The sequence below is a fragment of the Eurytemora carolleeae genome, unplaced genomic scaffold (genome assembly GCF_000591075.1).
Source record: "Eurytemora carolleeae unplaced genomic scaffold, Eaff_2.0 scaffold185, whole genome shotgun sequence".
NCBI classification, from domain to species: domain Eukaryota; kingdom Metazoa; phylum Arthropoda; class Copepoda; order Calanoida; family Temoridae; genus Eurytemora; species Eurytemora carolleeae.
This window is the reverse complement of record NW_019396153.1, coordinates 335,082-354,921: the sequence shown is the minus strand read 5'-3', so window position 1 is coordinate 354,921 and position 19,840 is coordinate 335,082. Positions and strand designations below refer to the sequence as shown.

General features: G+C 31.6%; 2 protein-coding genes across 2 annotated transcripts; both read right to left on the bottom strand.

Moving 5' to 3' along the window:
* Positions 1-52: 52 nt before the first annotated feature.
* Positions 53-7,124, bottom strand: LOC111696597 (sodium- and chloride-dependent glycine transporter 2-like). The gene is made up of 8 exons (XM_023466237.1): positions 7,076-7,124; positions 6,387-6,420; positions 5,896-5,970; positions 5,058-5,142; positions 2,038-2,170; positions 1,249-1,335; positions 343-425; positions 53-196 (listed from the first exon to the last, which is right to left on the bottom strand). The coding sequence occupies exons 1-7, from the start codon at positions 7,086-7,088 to the stop codon at positions 361-363; spliced, it is 492 nt and encodes a 163-aa protein (XP_023322005.1). The 5' UTR covers positions 7,089-7,124; the 3' UTR covers positions 53-196; positions 343-360.
* Positions 7,112-16,979, bottom strand: LOC111696623 (sodium- and chloride-dependent glycine transporter 2-like). The gene is made up of 14 exons (XM_023466278.1): positions 16,907-16,979; positions 14,617-14,695; positions 14,447-14,556; positions 12,985-13,093; positions 12,607-12,725; positions 12,477-12,550; positions 12,288-12,342; positions 11,232-11,361; positions 10,793-10,830; positions 10,488-10,612; positions 8,498-8,552; positions 7,972-8,030; positions 7,272-7,537; positions 7,112-7,128 (listed from the first exon to the last, which is right to left on the bottom strand). Exons 1-14 carry the CDS (start codon positions 16,973-16,975, stop codon positions 7,112-7,114), a joined length of 1,305 nt encoding a protein of 434 aa, XP_023322046.1. The 5' UTR covers positions 16,976-16,979.
* Between the last annotated feature and the right edge of the window lie 2,861 nt (positions 16,980-19,840).

Below are 19,840 nucleotides of genomic sequence, written 5' to 3'. Positions count from 1 at the left end.
ACTTTTAAAAATGACGCCGGACCGAAAACTGTATAAGAAACACTGAAACACATAATATACAATGTTTTATTATTAAACCATGAGATCACATCATCAACGTTTAGACAGCACATTTGATTTATTGACAAGTAGTTCCATTGATAGCTCACCACACACCGCTTAGATAGTTCCATTGATAGCTCACCACACACCGATCCTTTGATGAACCACTTTTCATTGTTTTAAATGATTTGCAAATTTTAAATGATTTTTTAAATCTGTGAAAATCAGGGGTTCTGACTGGGGAAAGTATGGGAGGGGGGGGGGGGGATATCACGGTAGTATTTCTTATGAAAAGTGTCCCTGTATCTTGTAATGAGATTATGGTACAAGATTCTCCACACTTGATCCATCTCTGTTCGGACCCCACTGAGAGGTAGGTTTTACTACACAAAATATTTATATATATTATGTCTACATGTATAGTTGCTGCTGAAGAATGTCCAACATGTAACACAGTGTCCAGCAATAAACTATATTAAATGAAAAAAATGTTCTGAACTCAGAAGATATATAGTTGTATACATTTTAATTGCGTGCTCTTGAATGGTTTAAAATTCTGAAATTTCTTTGCTACGGTGGTCGGCGTCTGAATCAATACAATGAAGACGACTTTTCTGTTTAAGTTTTGATTTCAAACAAGCTTTTTACAAATTACAACTCTACAAGCAAACAAAGAGAAGTTGTTGACAGTTTCCTTCGTTTCCATGTTTACAAGTGCAGTATCCATGCTGTGTGAAAGCTTGCACGGTGGAGATAAAAATTTGAAACAAAAGCCTTCTTCATTGTATTGATATATACGACGACCGTAGTTAGTGATAAGCAATATGAAAACGAAATAATTTTAAAAAACTGTTCATTTAGTTTTCCTTTAAAAGAATTGAGTCTTTGCCACAAACTCAAATGTTCTAATCTCTATATCTTTGTAACCGGATTGTGTAAAGCTTTGAAATTTCAAAATTAGATAATTTGACCGAGCAGAATTAACAGTTCGAAGTTTCTACGGTCTACGCCGTATTTCCTATGGGCTTCTGCCTCCGGGTTATTGTGAACGAAATACCCCTAAATCATGAAAAGACGACATCTAGTATTTTTGCTGTATTGTTATTAATCTGTGCAAGAAGCCAACACTTGGAATATTTCAAACCAGTAATAAATTTGAAACAGTTGAAAGATGGAGGACGACATTTTCCAATGTTTTCTGTTTACCTAGATTCCCTAGGATAGCTGTAGATTCTTGGTATTTATCCTTTAGTTTGTAGACTGCCACTAGGGGGAGACAGATTACCGTAGATCCTAGAATTAGAAAACAACCTTAAAGACACTGTCGTCGTAATTTTAAGTGATTCTCCATCTAAAAAACAAGGCATGTCCGATTCACTATGGTGCCTTTGAAACCTGAATCTTATCAATAATGTGGAAGATACCTTCGTTGTTTTTGCTTTTAAAGTGTTAAATTCTGAAAATTTCTCCAATGTTTCTGAAATGCACAGCAGCACAAGTCACTTGTTCAGAGAAAACAAAACAAACAAAAAAACAAAGAGAAAGTATTTAAGAGTGCCGCGTGTGAATCAGGCATGCCCTTCTATAAATATAGGTTCACTTAAAATTACACCTAGCAGTACCTTTAAATTTTATTAATTAATCCTTATGTCTTAGCAACCTGATGGTATACACCTTTGATATTTGAAACTTCAGAATTCATAGTGCGCAAGGGTCTTTGACATCAGGTTGAAAGATATCATGATTAAAAAACTGTTAAACAACTTAAAATGTTTAAAATTTATTAATTAATCAGAAAATTTACATAAAATGAATTCAATTGTTAATAAAAAAGCACCAGGGACCTTGTTATTCTTGTTTACAAAATTTTTGTACTGCAGTTTTTAGGAGGAATATTAACAAAACAGTTTGTTTACGTTCCTCCCAGAAACTATGCAGTACACCTTTTATCTAATCAATAAGGGGGTTCCTGGTGTGTCTATAGGGTTATTTGACCTGTTACAAGGGAGCCAAGGGCTTGTATCCCGAATGGATAATCCTTCCCATTGTATCCAATATGACCGGAGTTTATCCAGGAGACCAGGAGGAGGATACCGAGGATGATGGGGGTCGTGTACAACAAAGTAAACTTAACAAAAAAAACACAATTTTTTCAAGTTTTCGGCGTATTCTTGTAAATATCCTAAACTTGTATATTTATATTAAATAAAGAAAGGTTTACTGGAAAAGATCAGAAAAAAGAAAGTACCTTTGGTACCTGAAAATCTGGATTTCACTGATCTAGGGGGGGGGGGGGGCTAAATAATTAATACAGTGTTTATGATTATAAATGTGATTATTCTTTTTTATTGACCCTTAGACCTGTTGCTGTTTGAGGTTATGCCACCCCCCCCTTCTCCGTCATAAACCTTTCGATACTTGGAAACAGATACGGTAATATTGCATTCTCAAAGAACACGTGGGAGGCGCTATTATGCAGAAATATAAATCAATCTTCTTGAAGATTGTCTTCTTCAAAGTGCACTCACCACCATCTAATAAATTCATATTTCAAATATATTTGGTTTGCACCTTGTATTTAAATTCAATCTGGATTGAAAATGGTTTCTCGGTCACTCTGATTTAACAGTTCGATCGCAATTTGACAAAAAAAACATGAGTTTTTCGCTTTTTCGTTTTGAAATTTTGGGTTGCGGGTGCGTTTCAAAGGTAAAAATAGTATACTATAAAGTAAAGGCAGTAACGTAAGTTTAAAGATGGTTAAACTGTTGTGATTGAATTCAAAGTACAGAAACTTAAGTCATCTCCACTTGTAAGTCAAGGCCCTGCAAGACTGTAGGGTGATGACTGCTGAGGACAACAATTGGGTATATTCCTAGAGAACGATTTTTGGACCCCCCAGGCCCCCCCCCCTCCTATCAATTTTGTACATGGATCTTACAGAAAGTGTCTCAACTTAACCTAACCCGTGGCCGCAGCGCTCGGCCCCCTAACCCATCCTAGCCGCAGCGCTCGGCCCAGAAAGTGTCTTAACCTAACCTAATCCTAAATAATACTAAATAAAAACTAATTTGGTCATGTACAAATTGATAGAAGGGGGGGGGGCCTGGGGGGGATCCAAAAATCGTTCACTAGGACAGACCCAACAATTGTACGGAACCCGGAAACATGCCATGGTAGAGTATGTGAAAAATATAAGAAACAATGCATCTAAATGACATTATGAATCGATCGGAAAAAGAAAAATTGGAAACCTGTTCCAAAGAACCAAAAAATCTCAAGATTAATATCCAGATGTTTTCTGTTTTAAAAACTCGTTTCCAATTCCTTCCATGTTAATATTTTCACGGATCAATTATTTGATAGATTGATTTAACACAATAACTGGTTATTACAGTTTAAAGAATATTTTCGCTCGGAACAAAATGTAATGAATGGTAACAATTTTTAATTAAAACTAAAAACTGTTACAAAAGCTCCTAATTAGATTTTTCAATTGAAAGAAATACCGAAAAATAATCATAATTTTAAAGAAATTTACAGTACAGTAAAAGTGTATAACGTTCAGATAGTTGGGATTACACCAACAATTAAACTTTAGGCATATAATAAACACATATCCCGTGTAAACCCCAAGTCACCCTCTTCCGACTAAAAGTTGACTTTTATCATGCGGAATTAGAAGACTAAAAGTACATGAATCATAAGTAGTGTTTCTGACTTTTTGGGCCTCGATTACCAACAATCTAGCTATACCTCAAAACGGAAAGGGTCGGGTTTCATACCCACCTCTGTGCATTACCCCCCATCATAAATCATCTTGTTGCCATGTGTTTATTTTTAGTGGCTGCAGCTGCTAGCTGACAGCTTGGACAGTTTGCTAACTTATTTAGTCTCTTTCAGGTTGATTAAAAGCTAGCTTTTTGAATTTAAAAAGCTAGTGTAAAAACACGTCAATTTGAACTATCAGCGTTTATAGATGTCACTCGAACAACTACTAGTACTACTACTACTAGTACTACAGATAAAAGCATGTCATTGATAAGCGTCCCCAAAGGTTGCCCGTAATCAGTTCTTTTCGGAAATGATTCCTTTTTTCAGTGTAAACATTTCACCATAGAGCTAGCCATAGTTTGGTATGATTAACAAAGAGTCTTAAAAGATATATAAAACATCCTGAGAGAAAATGTAGTGCATTTTCTTAATGAAATTATTATATTTAGAAAAAATTAAAATTATTTTAAACCCAAATCTTCACTTCTAAATTATAAACTTTTATTAAGAAAATTGAATCTTAAAATTTCTTGCTTTTTTAGTTTTACGGAAAACTTTTAGAGACACCTAGTGGTGAAAATAGAAACTAAAAAGATTTAAGTTTTAAGTCGACAGCTTGTATATTTTACAAACACACAAATTAGACATGCACAAACATATGCATATGTTTAGAGAGTGCAGGGGTAAGGGGGGGGGGTAGAGGAGGGGAAATCTTCTCACAGCTGAAAACATATTTGATATTTGATCCGGATGTATCATGAGGGGTAACTTTTTTCTAACTAAAATAGACATCTAGCCAATAATGGGGAAAAGGGAAGCACCATATTGGAGGGGTAACACATGTGTTAATTAAAAAGGATATATTGAGGTATAACTTTCTTGGTCGGGTTGTCAGCTAAATTATACATCCAGGTTAAAAATGGAAATAGGGAAGTATGGGGGTAGTGGGGGGGAAATATATTTACAAAATTGTATCAAGTTACTGAGACTCCATGCTTCATCTTGATTTTGTCGACCAGTAAGTCAGGAAAGTCAGAGTAGTCTATGAATTAGACCTCTTGGGTTTACACGGGTATATAAGAGCAAAAATATAATTGATAATATTAATTTTGATTTTAAATGATAAATTAATATTAATTTTAAGACAATGCTTTATTGTGATTTCACTCAACATTTAAATGAAATATAAAATTGAAATATAAAATCTTCATTGGCAAAAATGTTGGTAAATTTGATGTTACCCTCCAGTAAAGTCTGAGCCAGTTGGGCATCCTTATATTCATCTGGTATAGGTTCTCCATAAAGTTATCAATCCCGTACAGCCAACTGATAGTGGATGGTTTTTCTTTTGAACTCTTTGAATACAATGGTATGGCGATTATATTAATACAATGAAGACGACATTCGATTTCAATTTTTATTAAAGTTAAGCTGTTAAACAGCATGGATACACATAAACATAGAAGTTAAGAGAAACTGTCAATGAAAAAAGCTTCTCTTTAAATAAAACAGTCTTCCTTATTGTACTGATATGATCACCACCCACTGTATAAAAAAACTGTGATTGATTAAACCGTATTCAGAGCTTAAGTTTATAATCCTCACAACAAATGCAGTGCACAATTTATTTGTAGATGTATCCTTCAGCATTCTCTGGTTAAAATATTGATTATAAATTTTTCATTCAGAAAACAGGTCAAATTTAGTGATTTGATAAGGTTTTCTAGGAGCTAAATTTTTGGACATTTTGATCGTTAAAAATTGTATTTTATTGGAATACAAAAATATGCAGTAATATTTGACTACATATCCATAAAAACAGAGACAATGGAAAATCATGTTAGTTTTTTCTTGTGGCCCGCCGGCACGTTACAAAATAAATTTTTAATTTGTACAGATTAGCGCGTAACAGATCAATTTTTGCGCCACAATTGCCATCTTGCGAATGGAACCCCTAGTTTTGATCTTTGAAAGATTGCAATATTTAACTACTGTAACCCATTTTGATCGGATTTAAATCAATTTCATACAACAAAACTTACAAGTTTGTTAAAACAAAAGATGAAACATGAATCCTTCCTAACGAGAAGGACTTCTAGAAGTGCAAAGAGGAGAAGGTTCCAGGAAGGTGCAGCAGAATTGAAAAGATTAAACCTTAAACAAGATGTATCATAAAACTCACATTATTAGTTGAAGAAATAAATTCTTTAGTAAGGTTTTTATAATGCTGGACATAGAGTACAAAATGTACAGTGATGAACAGATTAAAACATAATCCTTTTTTTCTAAAATTGACGCCGCGCATGAAATGTAACATACTAGAGAAATTGAACCTTTGCTAAACTTTTTCAAACTTTGAATTCTATTAGATCAAAAATTGTATGTTTTAAATATCAAAGTTTTACAAAAGACTTTTTTGCTTTGCATAATCGTCTCAATATGTCTGGGTAATATTCTGTACAGTAAAATTCATGTTGGGATGGTACAAGACTTTGCCCAGGTATAAATTCATATAAACCAATGGTTTTACAAAGAATGGTCTCTTTTTAGTTTATATAAATAATGCTTACATATGAATTCCTCCATTGCAGGTAAAGGGTAGACCTAAAATTAGTATTTTTGATGCAGAAAAGGTTTCGATATTTTTAGAATATTTATTTTAAATAAAAAAGAACGAAATTTATTGTATTTTAGATTCTGTCTCCACTTTCCAAAACACAATCTCTTTAGTAAACAGAAATATAATTTCACTTTAACTAAAAAATTTAGATTTTATCGAGAAATATATTTTGCTTTTTATAAAAATGAAATAGTAAGATATATTAAAAAAATACGCTTTCTAACAAAAGTTCAAACAAATATTTTTCATAATTTTTCTGCAATTAAAAATCATTTAAAGATGGGCAAGGTTTTTGGTCAGTTCTCAAACATCATTCTTTTTAAAATTTTATGTAATCTATAATTTTATTTTGCTTGTCTGTTTCTTTGTTTCAAATGAACCGAGTAGACGCATGACCTCTGGTATAAGTTGAAAAGTTTTGCCCGACAAAAAATGTGGTAATTTATAATTTTCAAAAATTCACCCAGTTTAAAAGAAAAACCTACGAAAACTTTTGTTTATTGAAGAGTGCAATAAAAAAGAGACTTGAAAAACAACAGCTAAGGTTAAAATTCTTATTCGGCGAAGACTTATTTAAAATCCAGCTTGTTAGTGTTAAAAAATAAATAAAAAAGTATGTCCATCTTTAAGTAAACCTACCTAAGATAAACATTATTGTTGCTGTAATCACCACTGTTATTGGTTTGTAAGACCTTAAATATAAAGAAGATGTAAACATTTCCTAGGAGCTTGTCTTATTCTTTTTAAAAAAAAACTAAAAAACCTACAAAGTTACACGGGGTAATTATGTTTTTTCAATTTTTTTTTTTTTTTTTTTTTTTTTTTTTTTTCTTACAGATTTCAAAATTCTTGTTTCCTAAAGAAATGAGCATAAGGAAGAAGAGAGCTGACCAAACATATGATCCATACATCATTGTAACAACCTCTGGGTAGACAATGAAAGCGAGGCCGGGCCCAGACTTGATGACATCCTTGACCTCGACCCCGGCTTCGTGGGCCATAAACCCGAGAATGGAGAACACAACAAGACCGGAGAACAAGCTGGTCATAGAGTTGCACAGAGCAATCAGTATAGAGTCCTTGTGGCAATCCCGAGTAAAACTGAAAATAAGAAAAAAAAAAATGATGCAATTGCGTTAGTTAATTAAATATTTAAAGCCTAAGTAACATATTCATGCCTCACCCTACACTCATCTTTGAAATGCGCCATTTTATGGCTATTAATCAAAATACATATATAAGCATATATACGTATACATACCTATACATACGTATTTTATACAATTTGTATATATCACTACAATGAAGACGATGTTCCTAATAAGCTGAAAATATTCTATTTTGCTATGCCCTTAACAAAGATTGACGCAAATTGTAAACTGTAAGATTTATTTTTCTCAAAACCAGCAATTAAACATATTGTAATCAATATTTTCTATAAAATTTGCTGTACAAACTTCAAGGTAAAAATTATATTTGTTGACGCATCAAGCTTGAAATCTGGAAACAGTGCTAAAAGTACTAGTCCCATTTACCTGTTATAAGACGACAGTGTGATAACACATCCACAGGCAGGGCCCAGGGAAAATATCACCTGAGATGAAATTACATATATATGGCTTGAAAGCTTAAAAACTTCTCATCCGCTTGACCCGGCGCACAAGAGAAGCGGTTCAACTGTGTCTTGATATTCATTACATCAAGTCTTTTTTTACGAGTTCTTTAATCATAAAATAAGAACTAAATCCCTTCAAAGAAACCCCAATGATAATCTAATTAGCATATTGACCAACCAGCATCAAATGAAAATTGTCAGAAATATTATTTTAAACTAAATTTAATTTATAAATTTCTTATATTTGCATTGCAATACAACGTTAACCCCATATGTTTACAAAGTTACATTGCATGCAACGTACCAAGAGATAAATTGTTAAATTGCAACCTAAAAACCAGGATTACAATGTAACATTGCAACCCGGGTTTCAGGGTTGCAATGCAAATATCAAGACTGTAGAATAATTCTGTTGAAAAATTGTACAAAATAAATAATTGTTTAACCTGTGTTGCTGCATCTGTCCAAATGGTTAGATCTGTTAAATTTGACCAGACTGGCCTAAACATTAAATGGCATTAAACGTTTTTTTTGGAAAAAATTGAGTCTTGGCATGCCACAAACTCTGATTTTCTAATCCTTATATCTTTGGAATCCAATGTCGAATACTTACATTGAAAACCAGAAAACTCTTGAATAGGAAAATGAATTTGACTCAAGAATTATGACTTTAAACAGTTCAATGAAAAGAAACAGAAGTAGTTTGCAGTGTATACAGAAGCAATTCCCGTCAGGACAAATGGAGGAAAATGTACGCTAGATTGTGACGTATGTATTTAGGTTAATCAACTACACTGATCATTGTTATTAGGTGCAGTACGTGGAAAAGGGATTTGAAAATAAACCAAAATTTCGTGGAGGTGGGGGGGTGATTTTATTGATGGACTATTTGGGTTAAAATCATACATGATAAAATGGTAAATGAAGACAACTTCTCATAACTATACAGTGCTCCCCAAAATAAAATGGTAAGTATTGGCGACTTTTCAAAATATCAAGTGCTCTCCAAAATAATATGGAAAATGAAGACGACTTCTTATAAATATTCAGTGCTCTCCGAAATAAAGTGGAAAATAAAGACGACTTATATTAAATAAACAGTGCTTCCCAAAATTGAATGATAAAGATTGGTGGCTTTTGATAAATATACGGTAATAATATGCAATCTATTTTTCAAGAAGCACTGTATATTTATGAAAAGTCATCATCACTTACCCTATCATTTTGAGGAGCTCTGTATATTTATGAGCAGTCGTCTATGCTTACCATATCATTTTGGGGAGCACTGAATATTTCTGAGAAGTCGTCTATGCTTACCATCTTATTTTGGGGAGCACTGTATATTTATGAGAAGTTTTCAATGCTTGTTATTTTATTTAGGGAAGCACTGTATATTTTGAGAAGTTGTCAATGCTTACCATTTTATTTTGGGGAGCACTGTATATTTATGAGAAGTTGTCTTCATTTACCATTTTATCATGTATGATTAAGGTGAAGAAAAAGTTACAATTCTTTTTATAACCCAAATAGTCCATCAATAAAATCCCCCCCCCCCCTCTACGAAATTTTGGTTTATTTTCAAATCCCTTTTCCACGTACTGCACCTAATAACAATGATCAGTGTAGTTGATTAACCTAAATACACACGTCACAATCTAGCGTACATTTTCCTCCATTTGTCCTGACGGGGAACAATTTTATAAAATTAGTGAATTAATAATTTAATAGTAATTTTAATTACATCAGATAGATTTAATTATTACTTTAATGCAGTTTTCCTAGTCTGCAGTTTTCTGGTTTTCATTGTAGATATTTCAAACTATGAATTCTGTGAGATCAAATAATCTAAGCTTGAAATATCAGAGGTTAACATCTTTTGGTTGCAAATATATAGGAAATAGAAAATTTTAGTTTTTGACAAAAGCTTAATTTCTTTTTAGATTTGTGATTTGAAAAAACCTTGCTAGAGATCAAATCTTAAATAGAAATGTCGTCTTCATCGTATCGTAAACGCCAACCACTGTAGTTTATAAAGAGAGTAATGAAATTAATAGCTTATAAAATGTGAAAAATCAGAATATAATTTTTTTATGCTTGCATTTTTGATAGTTAAACAAATTTTATAATGATGTTAATTATTTTATTTTTTACTTTTATATAAGCTTTTGAATATAAACTTGGACTAAACATAACTGTATTTTTCCTTTAAAGGATCTTACATCAAAAACCAAATTTTAGATGCTAAAAATAAATGTATTAAGATTGAATTCCACTTTCCACCTCCACATTTTATATTATACATACATATTACTATTTTTTAATATATTTTATTTATACACTTTTAAATATAAACTTGGATTAAAGATTTGTACCTGCACTTTAAAGGCTTAAATTTAATATTAAAAACCAAATTTTAGATGTAGAATATAAACTTACATGAGAAAGAGTTTGATTCCATTAAAAGCTCCTGGTAGAGTAAACCCTCTTCCTGCCAGTAGAACTAGAACTAGGTAGGGGAACAACGACGTGAAATATACTACTTTTCCACTAGACTTTACTCCCTAAACAAACAATAATAATAGATATATATTTGGTAGAGTAAACCCTGTTCCTGCCAGTAGAACTAGAACTAGGTAGGGGAACAACGACGTGAAATATACTACTTTTCCACTAGACTTTACCCCCTAAACAAACAATAATAATAGATATATATTTGGTTTCTGTTTTAGAATTATATTGACCTTTATCAAGCAGATTGCTACCAAGGCCCAAGCGCTTCCTAAAAAATTTGAAAAGTCAATTTTAAAAGTTAAAAAAACTCATTAATAACTGTTTTGAAACATTAGATAACAATATTGTTCATGTTTAGTGCCAGCACACTGAACATTAGAATTGAGGAAGAGACAACTTAAAGATGGTATTTCTTTTTCTACTTATATTTAAAAAATGTGTATATCACAAAAGGTTTCCAGCAATTCCTTACATCTACATTCTACAGTAATTATGAAAAAAATCAAACCATATTTTGAGAATGCCAGGACTACAAAATAGGGTTATTTTAGAAAATCTTACTAGTACAATTATGTATACAAATGTATGCCCCGATTTATCTCTCAAAAAGACAAAATATGTGATTCTAGAAATGTCAATGTTTGATCTGGAGCATTCTGAATTGACTACCTAGTGCTAGAACTGACTCCCAGCGTGGATAGCCAAAGTTTGTCCAATCAGCATTAATATTCCCTAGAACATATCTCTCAAAATATTCCTCAACAGCAGAGCTTTTATTCAACAGCTTCTCCACTCCAACCTATACCAGGATGTTACTAATATCTGGTGTTTTTGGAGATTTAGTGTCTTGGACCCCCCGCCCCCCCCCCATGCCTGATTGAAACGGTACCCTTTCAAAAGTTACTTGAGCATATTTCTTACTGCAGGAAAACATATAGAAATTTTACCCCAGAAAAAACGACAACCTTCCAAAAGGTTTCAATGGTACCGTTGTCAATAGGACATTGCCATCTTTTCATGGAGGGTCACTTGAAAATACGCTTACAGTCCCTTTAAATATTCCAAACAGTTAATTAACCCTATTCCCGCTGGGGGGGGGGTCAATTTGACCCCCCCCTGTAGTTTTTTTTACATAACTCAAAAAGTATTGGTCTGAGGCTGTTGAAATTTTCTGACTTTTCTTACATACCCAAAGCCCTCCCTTTAGGCCTAAAACCGGGCTTTAATACTAACTGCCTGAGTCCAAAGGCACACTGCCTGAATGACTGTTTTTGTCTGTAGCAAACTAAATCTTTGTTTTGACCCACTTTCACTTGTCAGATTTTGATAAAACTTAGCTTTTTGGAAAGCCTATGACATAAGGAAACGGATTGCTCAAATTTGCAAATTTTTTTGCAGATTCTAAAAGTAGAGCACAAGAGCTTTCTAATGATGTATCATTTGTCATATTTGGACATAAAACATGGGATTTAGAGGGGGGGGGGTCAAATCGACCCCCCCCCAGCGTATCCTGGTTTTCAAGTACCCCAGCGGGGATAGGGTTAACAACAAATAAATACTTTTCATGTTTCATATTTATTACAAGAACTTAGTCTGACAACAAATAATATCTTTATTTTAATTAGTTTCAATTCAGTCTTTAAATTTCAATGTTTTATTAAAATATATCTACTTTTGAGTTAAACCAAGAAGGGAATTTTTTTTCAAAAAAATGTTAAAAGAAACCTGGTATGTTGAGTTAGAGCAGTATTTTGAACTGTATAACTCCATGTTGTGATCCCTTTAAAAAAGAACCAATCTAAAATATTTCATCCGGTTTTTACGAAAAAATTATTTAAAAAAAAATTTTATTACAAATGTTGTTTTCAATTGATCTTATTTGAAAATAAAAAAATTTCCAAATTGGTCATTTTCCTGCATACACTTGATAGTTCCATACAACTTCCTTCGTTTAGTATTTTTCCTTCTTCTTCACATAGCAAACTTGCCTGCAAAAAATAGAAATTGATAAAAATTATTCAATTTTTTTGCAGCTTGAAATTACCTTTTTTGACCAACAGTTTTGTGTATTGTACCAATGGCCACAGTTTTCCCACTCCATTCCTGCAAAGGTCGCCATAAGATACCACATTGACCAGCTGACGACCACATTGTAGAAAAATGCTAAATAAAAAAAAAGATTATATTAAACGTAATTTTAAGTTACCTTTCATTAATAGAGTTGTTTCTAATTATGCTTCAGAATTAATGAAGGAAATTGTGAGAATTAAACTTTTATTAAACTAGAAACCCGATAATATCTTCCATATTTTTAATCAGAAAATGTGTTAAGGATACCAAAGATTCCCCTAAAAAAGAGAATGCACTTGACATTAAGTTTGTTACAGTCACTTTAGACTTTCAAAAAAGCGCTCTGAATTACCTAGGAAAAGACTGACTCCCACTACCGCCAACCCTAAACCACCGGCCAGGGGGGCCATTCGGCCAAAGATTTTAATCGGCCCAACTCCAGCGTACTGGCCGATGGACACCTAAACATTTCAACCTGTTATTAAACATCGGTGGAATAAACATGAAAAATAATCTTTATAATAATACTCTTCAATTATCTTCTATCTTCTGTACAATAAAGCTCTTCGCTCATCTTCTATCTATTAAAAAATAAAGCTTTTCGCTCATCTTCTTTCTTTTATATAACAAAGCTCTTCGTTAATCTTCTATCTTCTATATAATAAAGCTCTTCGCTCATCTTCTATCTTTTATAAAATAAAGCTCTTCGCTCATCAACTTTCCTTTACATAATAAAGCTCTTCGTTAATCTTCTATCTTCTATAAAATAATACTCTTCGCTCATCTTATATCTTCTATATAATAATACTCTTCGCTCATATTCTATCTTTTATAAAATAAAGCTCTTCGCTCATCTTCTTTCGTTTATATAATAAAGCTCTTTGCTCATCTTCTATCTTTAATATAAGAAAGCTCTTCGCTCATCTTCTATCTTTAATATAAGAAAGCTCTTCGCTCATCTTCTATCTTTTATATAAGAAAGCTCTTCGCTCATCTTCTATCTTTAATATAAGAAAGATTTTCGCTCATCTTCTATCTTTAATATAAGAAAGCTCTTCGCTCATCTTCTATCTTTAATGTAAGAAAGCTCTTCGCTCATCTTCTATCTTTAATATAATAAAGCTCTTCACGCATCTTCTTTCTTTTATATAAGAAAGCTCTTCGCTCATCTTCTATCTTTTATATAAGAAAGCTCTTCGCTTTTCTTCTATCTATTATATAATAAAGCTCTTCGCTCATCTTCTATCTTTAATATAAGAAAGCTCATCGCTCATCTTCTATCTTTTATAAAATAAAGCTCTTTTCTCATCTTCTATCTTTTATATAATAAAGCTCTTCGCTCATCTTCTATCTTTCATATAAGAAAGCTCTTCGCTCATCTTCTATCTTTTATATAAGAAAGCTCTTCGCTCATCTTTTATCTTTAATATAAGAAAGCTCTTCGCTCATCTTCTATCTTTAATATAATTATACTCTTCGCTCATCTTCTATCTTTTATATAATTATACTCTTCGCTCATCTTCTATCTTTTATATAAGAATGCTCTTCGCTCATCTTCTATCTTTTATATAAGAAAGCTCTTCGCTCGCATATATAAATATATATATATAGCTAGCTGGCCAAAAGACTGGACCAAATTGACTGAATCTTTTTTATGGAACCCATGGGTACTCTGGGGGTAACAGGCTTTAAAAATAATTTTCTTTCTTTTAAAAATCTCATTTTTAAAAATAAATTTTTTCCTCAAAATTCGATTTTTTTTAACTTCCACGGGAAACGCCGGGCACAGTATTTTTATAAAGTTAAATAGAAACCTCCAGGAAAAATACAGGAAGTCCAGCAAAGAACAGCATAAAAAAGTACGGAATAAGAAATGTCCCCCCTCCATGCTGGAAACACAGGAAAGGAAATCTCCAAACATTTCCTGAAATAGAAATATAAGATATTGAAAATGAAATTAGTTCTGAAGGAAATTAATGTTTACCGAGTCCAACAGCGTAGCCTAAACAAGAGACAAGAAAGTCCAATGAGTGTTCCCAATGTCCTCTCTCAACAGAAGTTTTCTGAAAATATAAATATCATGTTTTTTATCGTATCACTATGCCTAGTAAACTATCTAACATAATAAACTAAACTAACCCAGCAAAATAAACTAAACTAACCCAGCAAAGTAAACTAAACTAACCCACAAAGTAAACTAAACTAACCCAGCAAAGTAAACTAAACTAACCCAGCAAAGTAAACTAAACTAACCCAGCAAAGTAAACTAAACTAACCCTGCAAAGTAAACTATACTAGCCCAGCAAAGTAAACTATACCAACCCAGCAAAGTAAACTAAACTAACCCAGCAAATTAAACTAAACTAACCCAGCAAACTATATTTACAAACAATCTTAAAAACTAAAAATTATAAGATATAAGATACAAACTGATTAACCAACTTATATATATGTATGTATTTTGCACTTGCACATTTTCTTATATATTTGTTTATATATTTTTTTTTATTATTAATTCTTTTTAATATTCTGTTTGGAGTTCGAATTTATATTTGTGATGGCGTGTCTTATCTTTCAATGACCCTTATAAAAAAATGAAATATAGTTCCTGTAAGATTATAGATAATAAAGTAAATTATTAAACCCCGTTTTCTACCACTTAAATTTCTTAAAACTTATTTTAAGAATGTAGTGTGGAAATAAAAACTTCAGAACTCGATCATGTATTGGCATGGGTAGAAAGGAAAAAACTTGTTTTGTAGTTTGTCCCCCTGTAGGTAGCTAGGTAGTGATATAAATTGGAAGTATAAAAATACCAATATATTAAGAGCAAAATAGACTTTACACTTTATTTTCTTTCTTTTCAGATCATACTGCTTTTATATCATCAGGGTATCACAATAAGATGACATATAATATGTAACTACTAAATGTCTTAAAACATTTTTTTTAAAGTGAATATTTGCAAATTATCTTTTTTCCATCTTATAATCTGAGTTCGTTTCCCTTATGTCCATTTGACAGCCCAAATTTTTATTTTGAATAATTTTGTTTGTTTGTTTATTTTCTTGTGATTTTTAACAAAAAATTTTTTTATTTTTTTTATCGATTTTGATGGTTATTATATCGTTAGAACTGACGAGGGTCAACCAAGACCGAAATATATTTTCAATAAATGTGGAACTAACGTCTACTTTTTTACTCTACAGAGGTTTGGTCCATCACTATCACCGAATTTTAAATTTACTTGAACCCTGATGGATCCTATAAATTCCTTATAAAGTAAATACTAGAAGTTTGGTCAGAACTGCAACATACATAAATTCTTTTACTGGGGATGTTGACGTTTTCATTTTTTGAAAAACGAAACCGAAACGATCGTTTTGCAAAATGATCGTTTTTTAAAAGCTCGCCGTTTCGTTAACGATCGTTAACGAAGGAGAGAGAAAACCGCCCTGAAGGGCATCCGTACTTTTTTAATTGAGCAGTTTTAAAGAAAATAACAAACTTTTTACCTTCATACAAAACGACATTCGATAAAGTTTCATATAATTTTTTTTTTATAAACGACAGTTTGTATAAAGTTCGTCGTTTCGTTAACGATCGTTAACGACGACCCTTTGTTAATGATCATTAACATATTTATCAATGAGAAAAAAATTTCAAAAACAATCATTTTTCAAAAAGGATAGTTTTCTTTAAAACAATCGTATAAAAAACAATCGCTGATCTTTTTTGTAAACTATCGTTATTTGTCTAATAAAATTTCAAAACGAGTGGGTCGTTTTTAAAATAATCGTTTTTTTCCAAAAACGAAACGATCGTTTTTGAAAATGATCAGAAAACGAAACAAAAAACGATTAACAACCGTAACTACAGACAGGTCTTATTATAAAGACACCTTATAGTGTAAACCTTTGATATTTTGAACTTAGGTTTTCACTCTCGCAGATAGATAAACTCGAGGTTATAAATTAATTTCGATATGTTTTTATATCCTCATCAGTCTAAAGGAATGGTGGTATTAATAAAAACTTATTGTGAACTGTGAAGTGTGGATAGAATTGGAATAAACATAATATGAATACCTTGACACATTCTCTCCATACCTATATTTATACCATACATACATATTACATACATATATATTTGTATATACATATATATGTATATACAGTATACACATATACTTGGAATAAACATAATATGAATACCTTGACACATCCTCTACATACATAGTATACATACATCACTACATATATATGCACATATACCTTCTCATTTAATGGTTTAAGTTCTTGTTCCTTCTCCTCCCCTGGCTCTTTACCCCCTTCCTCGACCATTCTACAGTCTTAAAAACATATTAATCTATGCTCAAAAACATTTCTATTTTCAAAAACATATTAATCTATGTATAAAAACATATTATTCTATGCTTAAAAACATATTAATCTATGTATAAAAACATTTTAATCTATGCTTAAAAACATTTCTATGTTTAAAAACATTTCTATGTTTAAAAACATATTGATCTTTGCTTAAAAAACATATTAATCTATGCTTAAAAACATATTAATACGTGTATAAAAACATATTATTCTATGCTTAAAAACATATTTATCTATGTTCAAAAACATATTATTCTATGCTTAAAAACATATTAATCCATGGATAAAAACATATTATTCTTTGCTTAAAAACACATTTATCTATTTTTAAAAACATGTTTATTCTATGCTTAAAAAACATGTTTATCTATGGTTTAAACACATATTGATATATGCTTCAAATCATATCAATCTATGCTTAAAAACATATTAATCTATGCATAAAAACATACATTTATTTATGTTTAAAAACGTTTTATTTTATGCTGAAAAACATATTTACCTATGTTTAAAAACAAATTAATCCATGCTTAAAAACATATTGTTCTATGCTTAAAAACATATTAATCCATGCTTAAAAACATATTAATCCATGCTTAAAAACATATTAATCTATGCTTAAAAACATATTAATCTATGCTTAAAAACAAAATTTGTCTTCTAAAGCTTAAAAAAACAGTAAAGAGATCAATGAAAGGAATTGTACGTAGACGGATTTAAAGCGATCTCCTCCAATAAGAAAGTGGTATGTTCATTTTACAATTTTACCCTCTTCTGCATAATTTCGTAGTTTTAAATCTTTAAATGTGAATTTTTACCATGTTCTAAATTTTTATGTATTGTAAATCCGCAAGCCACTTTCAGAGAAATAAAAATTAAAAATAATGATTTTTTTATATAACGATGAGGATATCCCATCCATCCATGCAATCAGACAAAGGTTCAAAGGGTGCCAGACACTTTAAATGGAGGGTCACTTGAAATTACTCCTAAAATCCCTTTAAACTTATTCCTTTTAAGTAAACAATCAAGTATTTAAAAATTATAATTTAAAAAAGTCTTGATGTCAGAACATTTGCAAAATTCAACTGTAAAAGCATGTTAATTTAAATATGTTTTAACGACCATAAAAATGTTCTAAAATATCTAACATCTGCAATGAAACATACCATTAGATCAGATTCAGACCATCTTTATAGAAACTCTTGAAAGGAATTGAGTCTTTGCCACAAACTCTGATTTTCTAATCACTATATCTTTGGAACCAAATGTTGCAGACCTTAGATATTTCAAAATTTGAATTCTGTTAGATCAAATAATCTGAGTTTGAAATATAAAAGGTTTAAAACATCTAGTTCTAAAGATATTGAGGTTTAAATATTTGATTTTGTTCCAAAGACTCAGTTCCTTTTAAAAGTAAAATAAAAATTAAAACGATTGTCCGCAAAAATAGAAGAAAGTTTAGAATCAATATAAAGTATCCAATGTTGCCTCCCTTTAAGATATGTTGATGATGTTATTTTTGAAATAGCTAATTCTTCTGCAATGATTAATACTTAATTTTTCTTATTATTAAAACCATTTAAAAAACCTTAAATTTATATTTTGGTTTTACGTTAAATGTAAATGGTTGTCTTAAATCTGGATAAGCTGGGCTGGGTTTGGCAGAATTAACGCCTAACCACTACAATACAGTACAGTAAAGTACATTACAATACAGTACACTTCAGTACAGTAAAGTGCAGTACATTACAGTACATTACAGTACAGTACAGTAAAGTACAGTACAGTTCAGTACAGTACAGTACAGTACAGTACAGTACAGAACAGTGCAGTGCAGTACAGTACAGTAAAGTAAAGTACAGTGCAGTACAGTACAGTATAGTACAGTACAGTACAGTACAGTACAGTACAGTACAGTACAGTACAGTACAGTACAGTACAGTACAGTAAAGTACAGTACAGTACAGTACAGTACAGTACAGTACAGTACAGTAAAGTACAGTACAGTACAGTACAGTACAGTACACTTCAGTATAATACAGTACAGTACAGTCCAAAGAATGATCACCGTGAGCACAACCATAACTTAACTCTCCCAGATGGTGTCTAGTGGTTCAGGATGAATGAGAGAATCGAGGGTGCTAGAGTAGATATATATAAATATAAATGGGGATAAAATAGATAGATAGATAGACAGCTGGACCTGTTGCTGGCCTCCAGATTACACAACATATAGATATATACATATATATCTTTCAAATTTATTCAGTATCCCTGAAACCTAAATAAAAAAAAATTGTTAAAACAATTTTAACAATAATATTTTTCAATATATCCTTTAAGATTTAGATTGCTGAACTGGAGAAGGTTGAGTTGTAATCTTGACATGGTTGGGAAGAGTAAAGAGAAGGGAGACCAGGGGTGGGGGAGGTGAACCGGGGAGGGGTAGGTGACCGGGGAGGGAGGGTGAACAGGGGGTCGGGCAGGGTTGGGCTGGATGGAAAGTGAGAGAGGGAGGGAGGGAGGAGGAGGGTTGATTTAAGAATTAGGTCAGAGAAGGATAAAGGGGACAGAAAACGTTGTAATTGGAAGGAGAGAAGACAAAAATAAACATAGAACATTAATAATATCAAGCTACACAGAAACATACAAAATATTCGTCAATGTTAGAAAATTTACTAAAAAAAAACAAAGAAAACACAAAGTTAAAATAAAAAGAGGAAAACGGAAGAATCTATTGCTGAGAACGTTGTTTTAGCTTTAATTATAAATATAATTCTTTTATTTTGGGTCCGACTGTATTTCTACTACTTTTCA

Bases quoted from the DNA above. Each gene is read 5' to 3' on its own strand.
- LOC111696597 (XM_023466237.1), bottom strand. The intron at 2,171-5,057 runs GTAACATCAAAT...TTTTTTGTTAAG, and splicing joins GGCTCAGACTTTACTGGAGG to TTTACTTTGTTGTACACGAC. The intron at 1,336-2,037 runs GTCAAATAACCC...TTCTAATTCTAG, and splicing joins CCTTGGCTCCCTTGTAACAG to GATCTACGGTAATCTGTCTC.
- LOC111696623 (XM_023466278.1), bottom strand. From the start codon at position 16,975: ATGGTCGAGGAAGGGGGTAAAGAGCCAGGGGAGGAGAAGGAACAAGAA. The intron at 10,831-11,231 runs GTAGTCAATTCA...CAAATTTTTTAG, and splicing joins GGAGTCAGTTCTAGCACTAG to GAAGCGCTTGGGCCTTGGTA. The intron at 7,538-7,971 runs GTAAATGGGACT...TCTTATTTTCAG, and splicing joins ACACTGTCGTCTTATAACAG to TTTTACTCGGGATTGCCACA.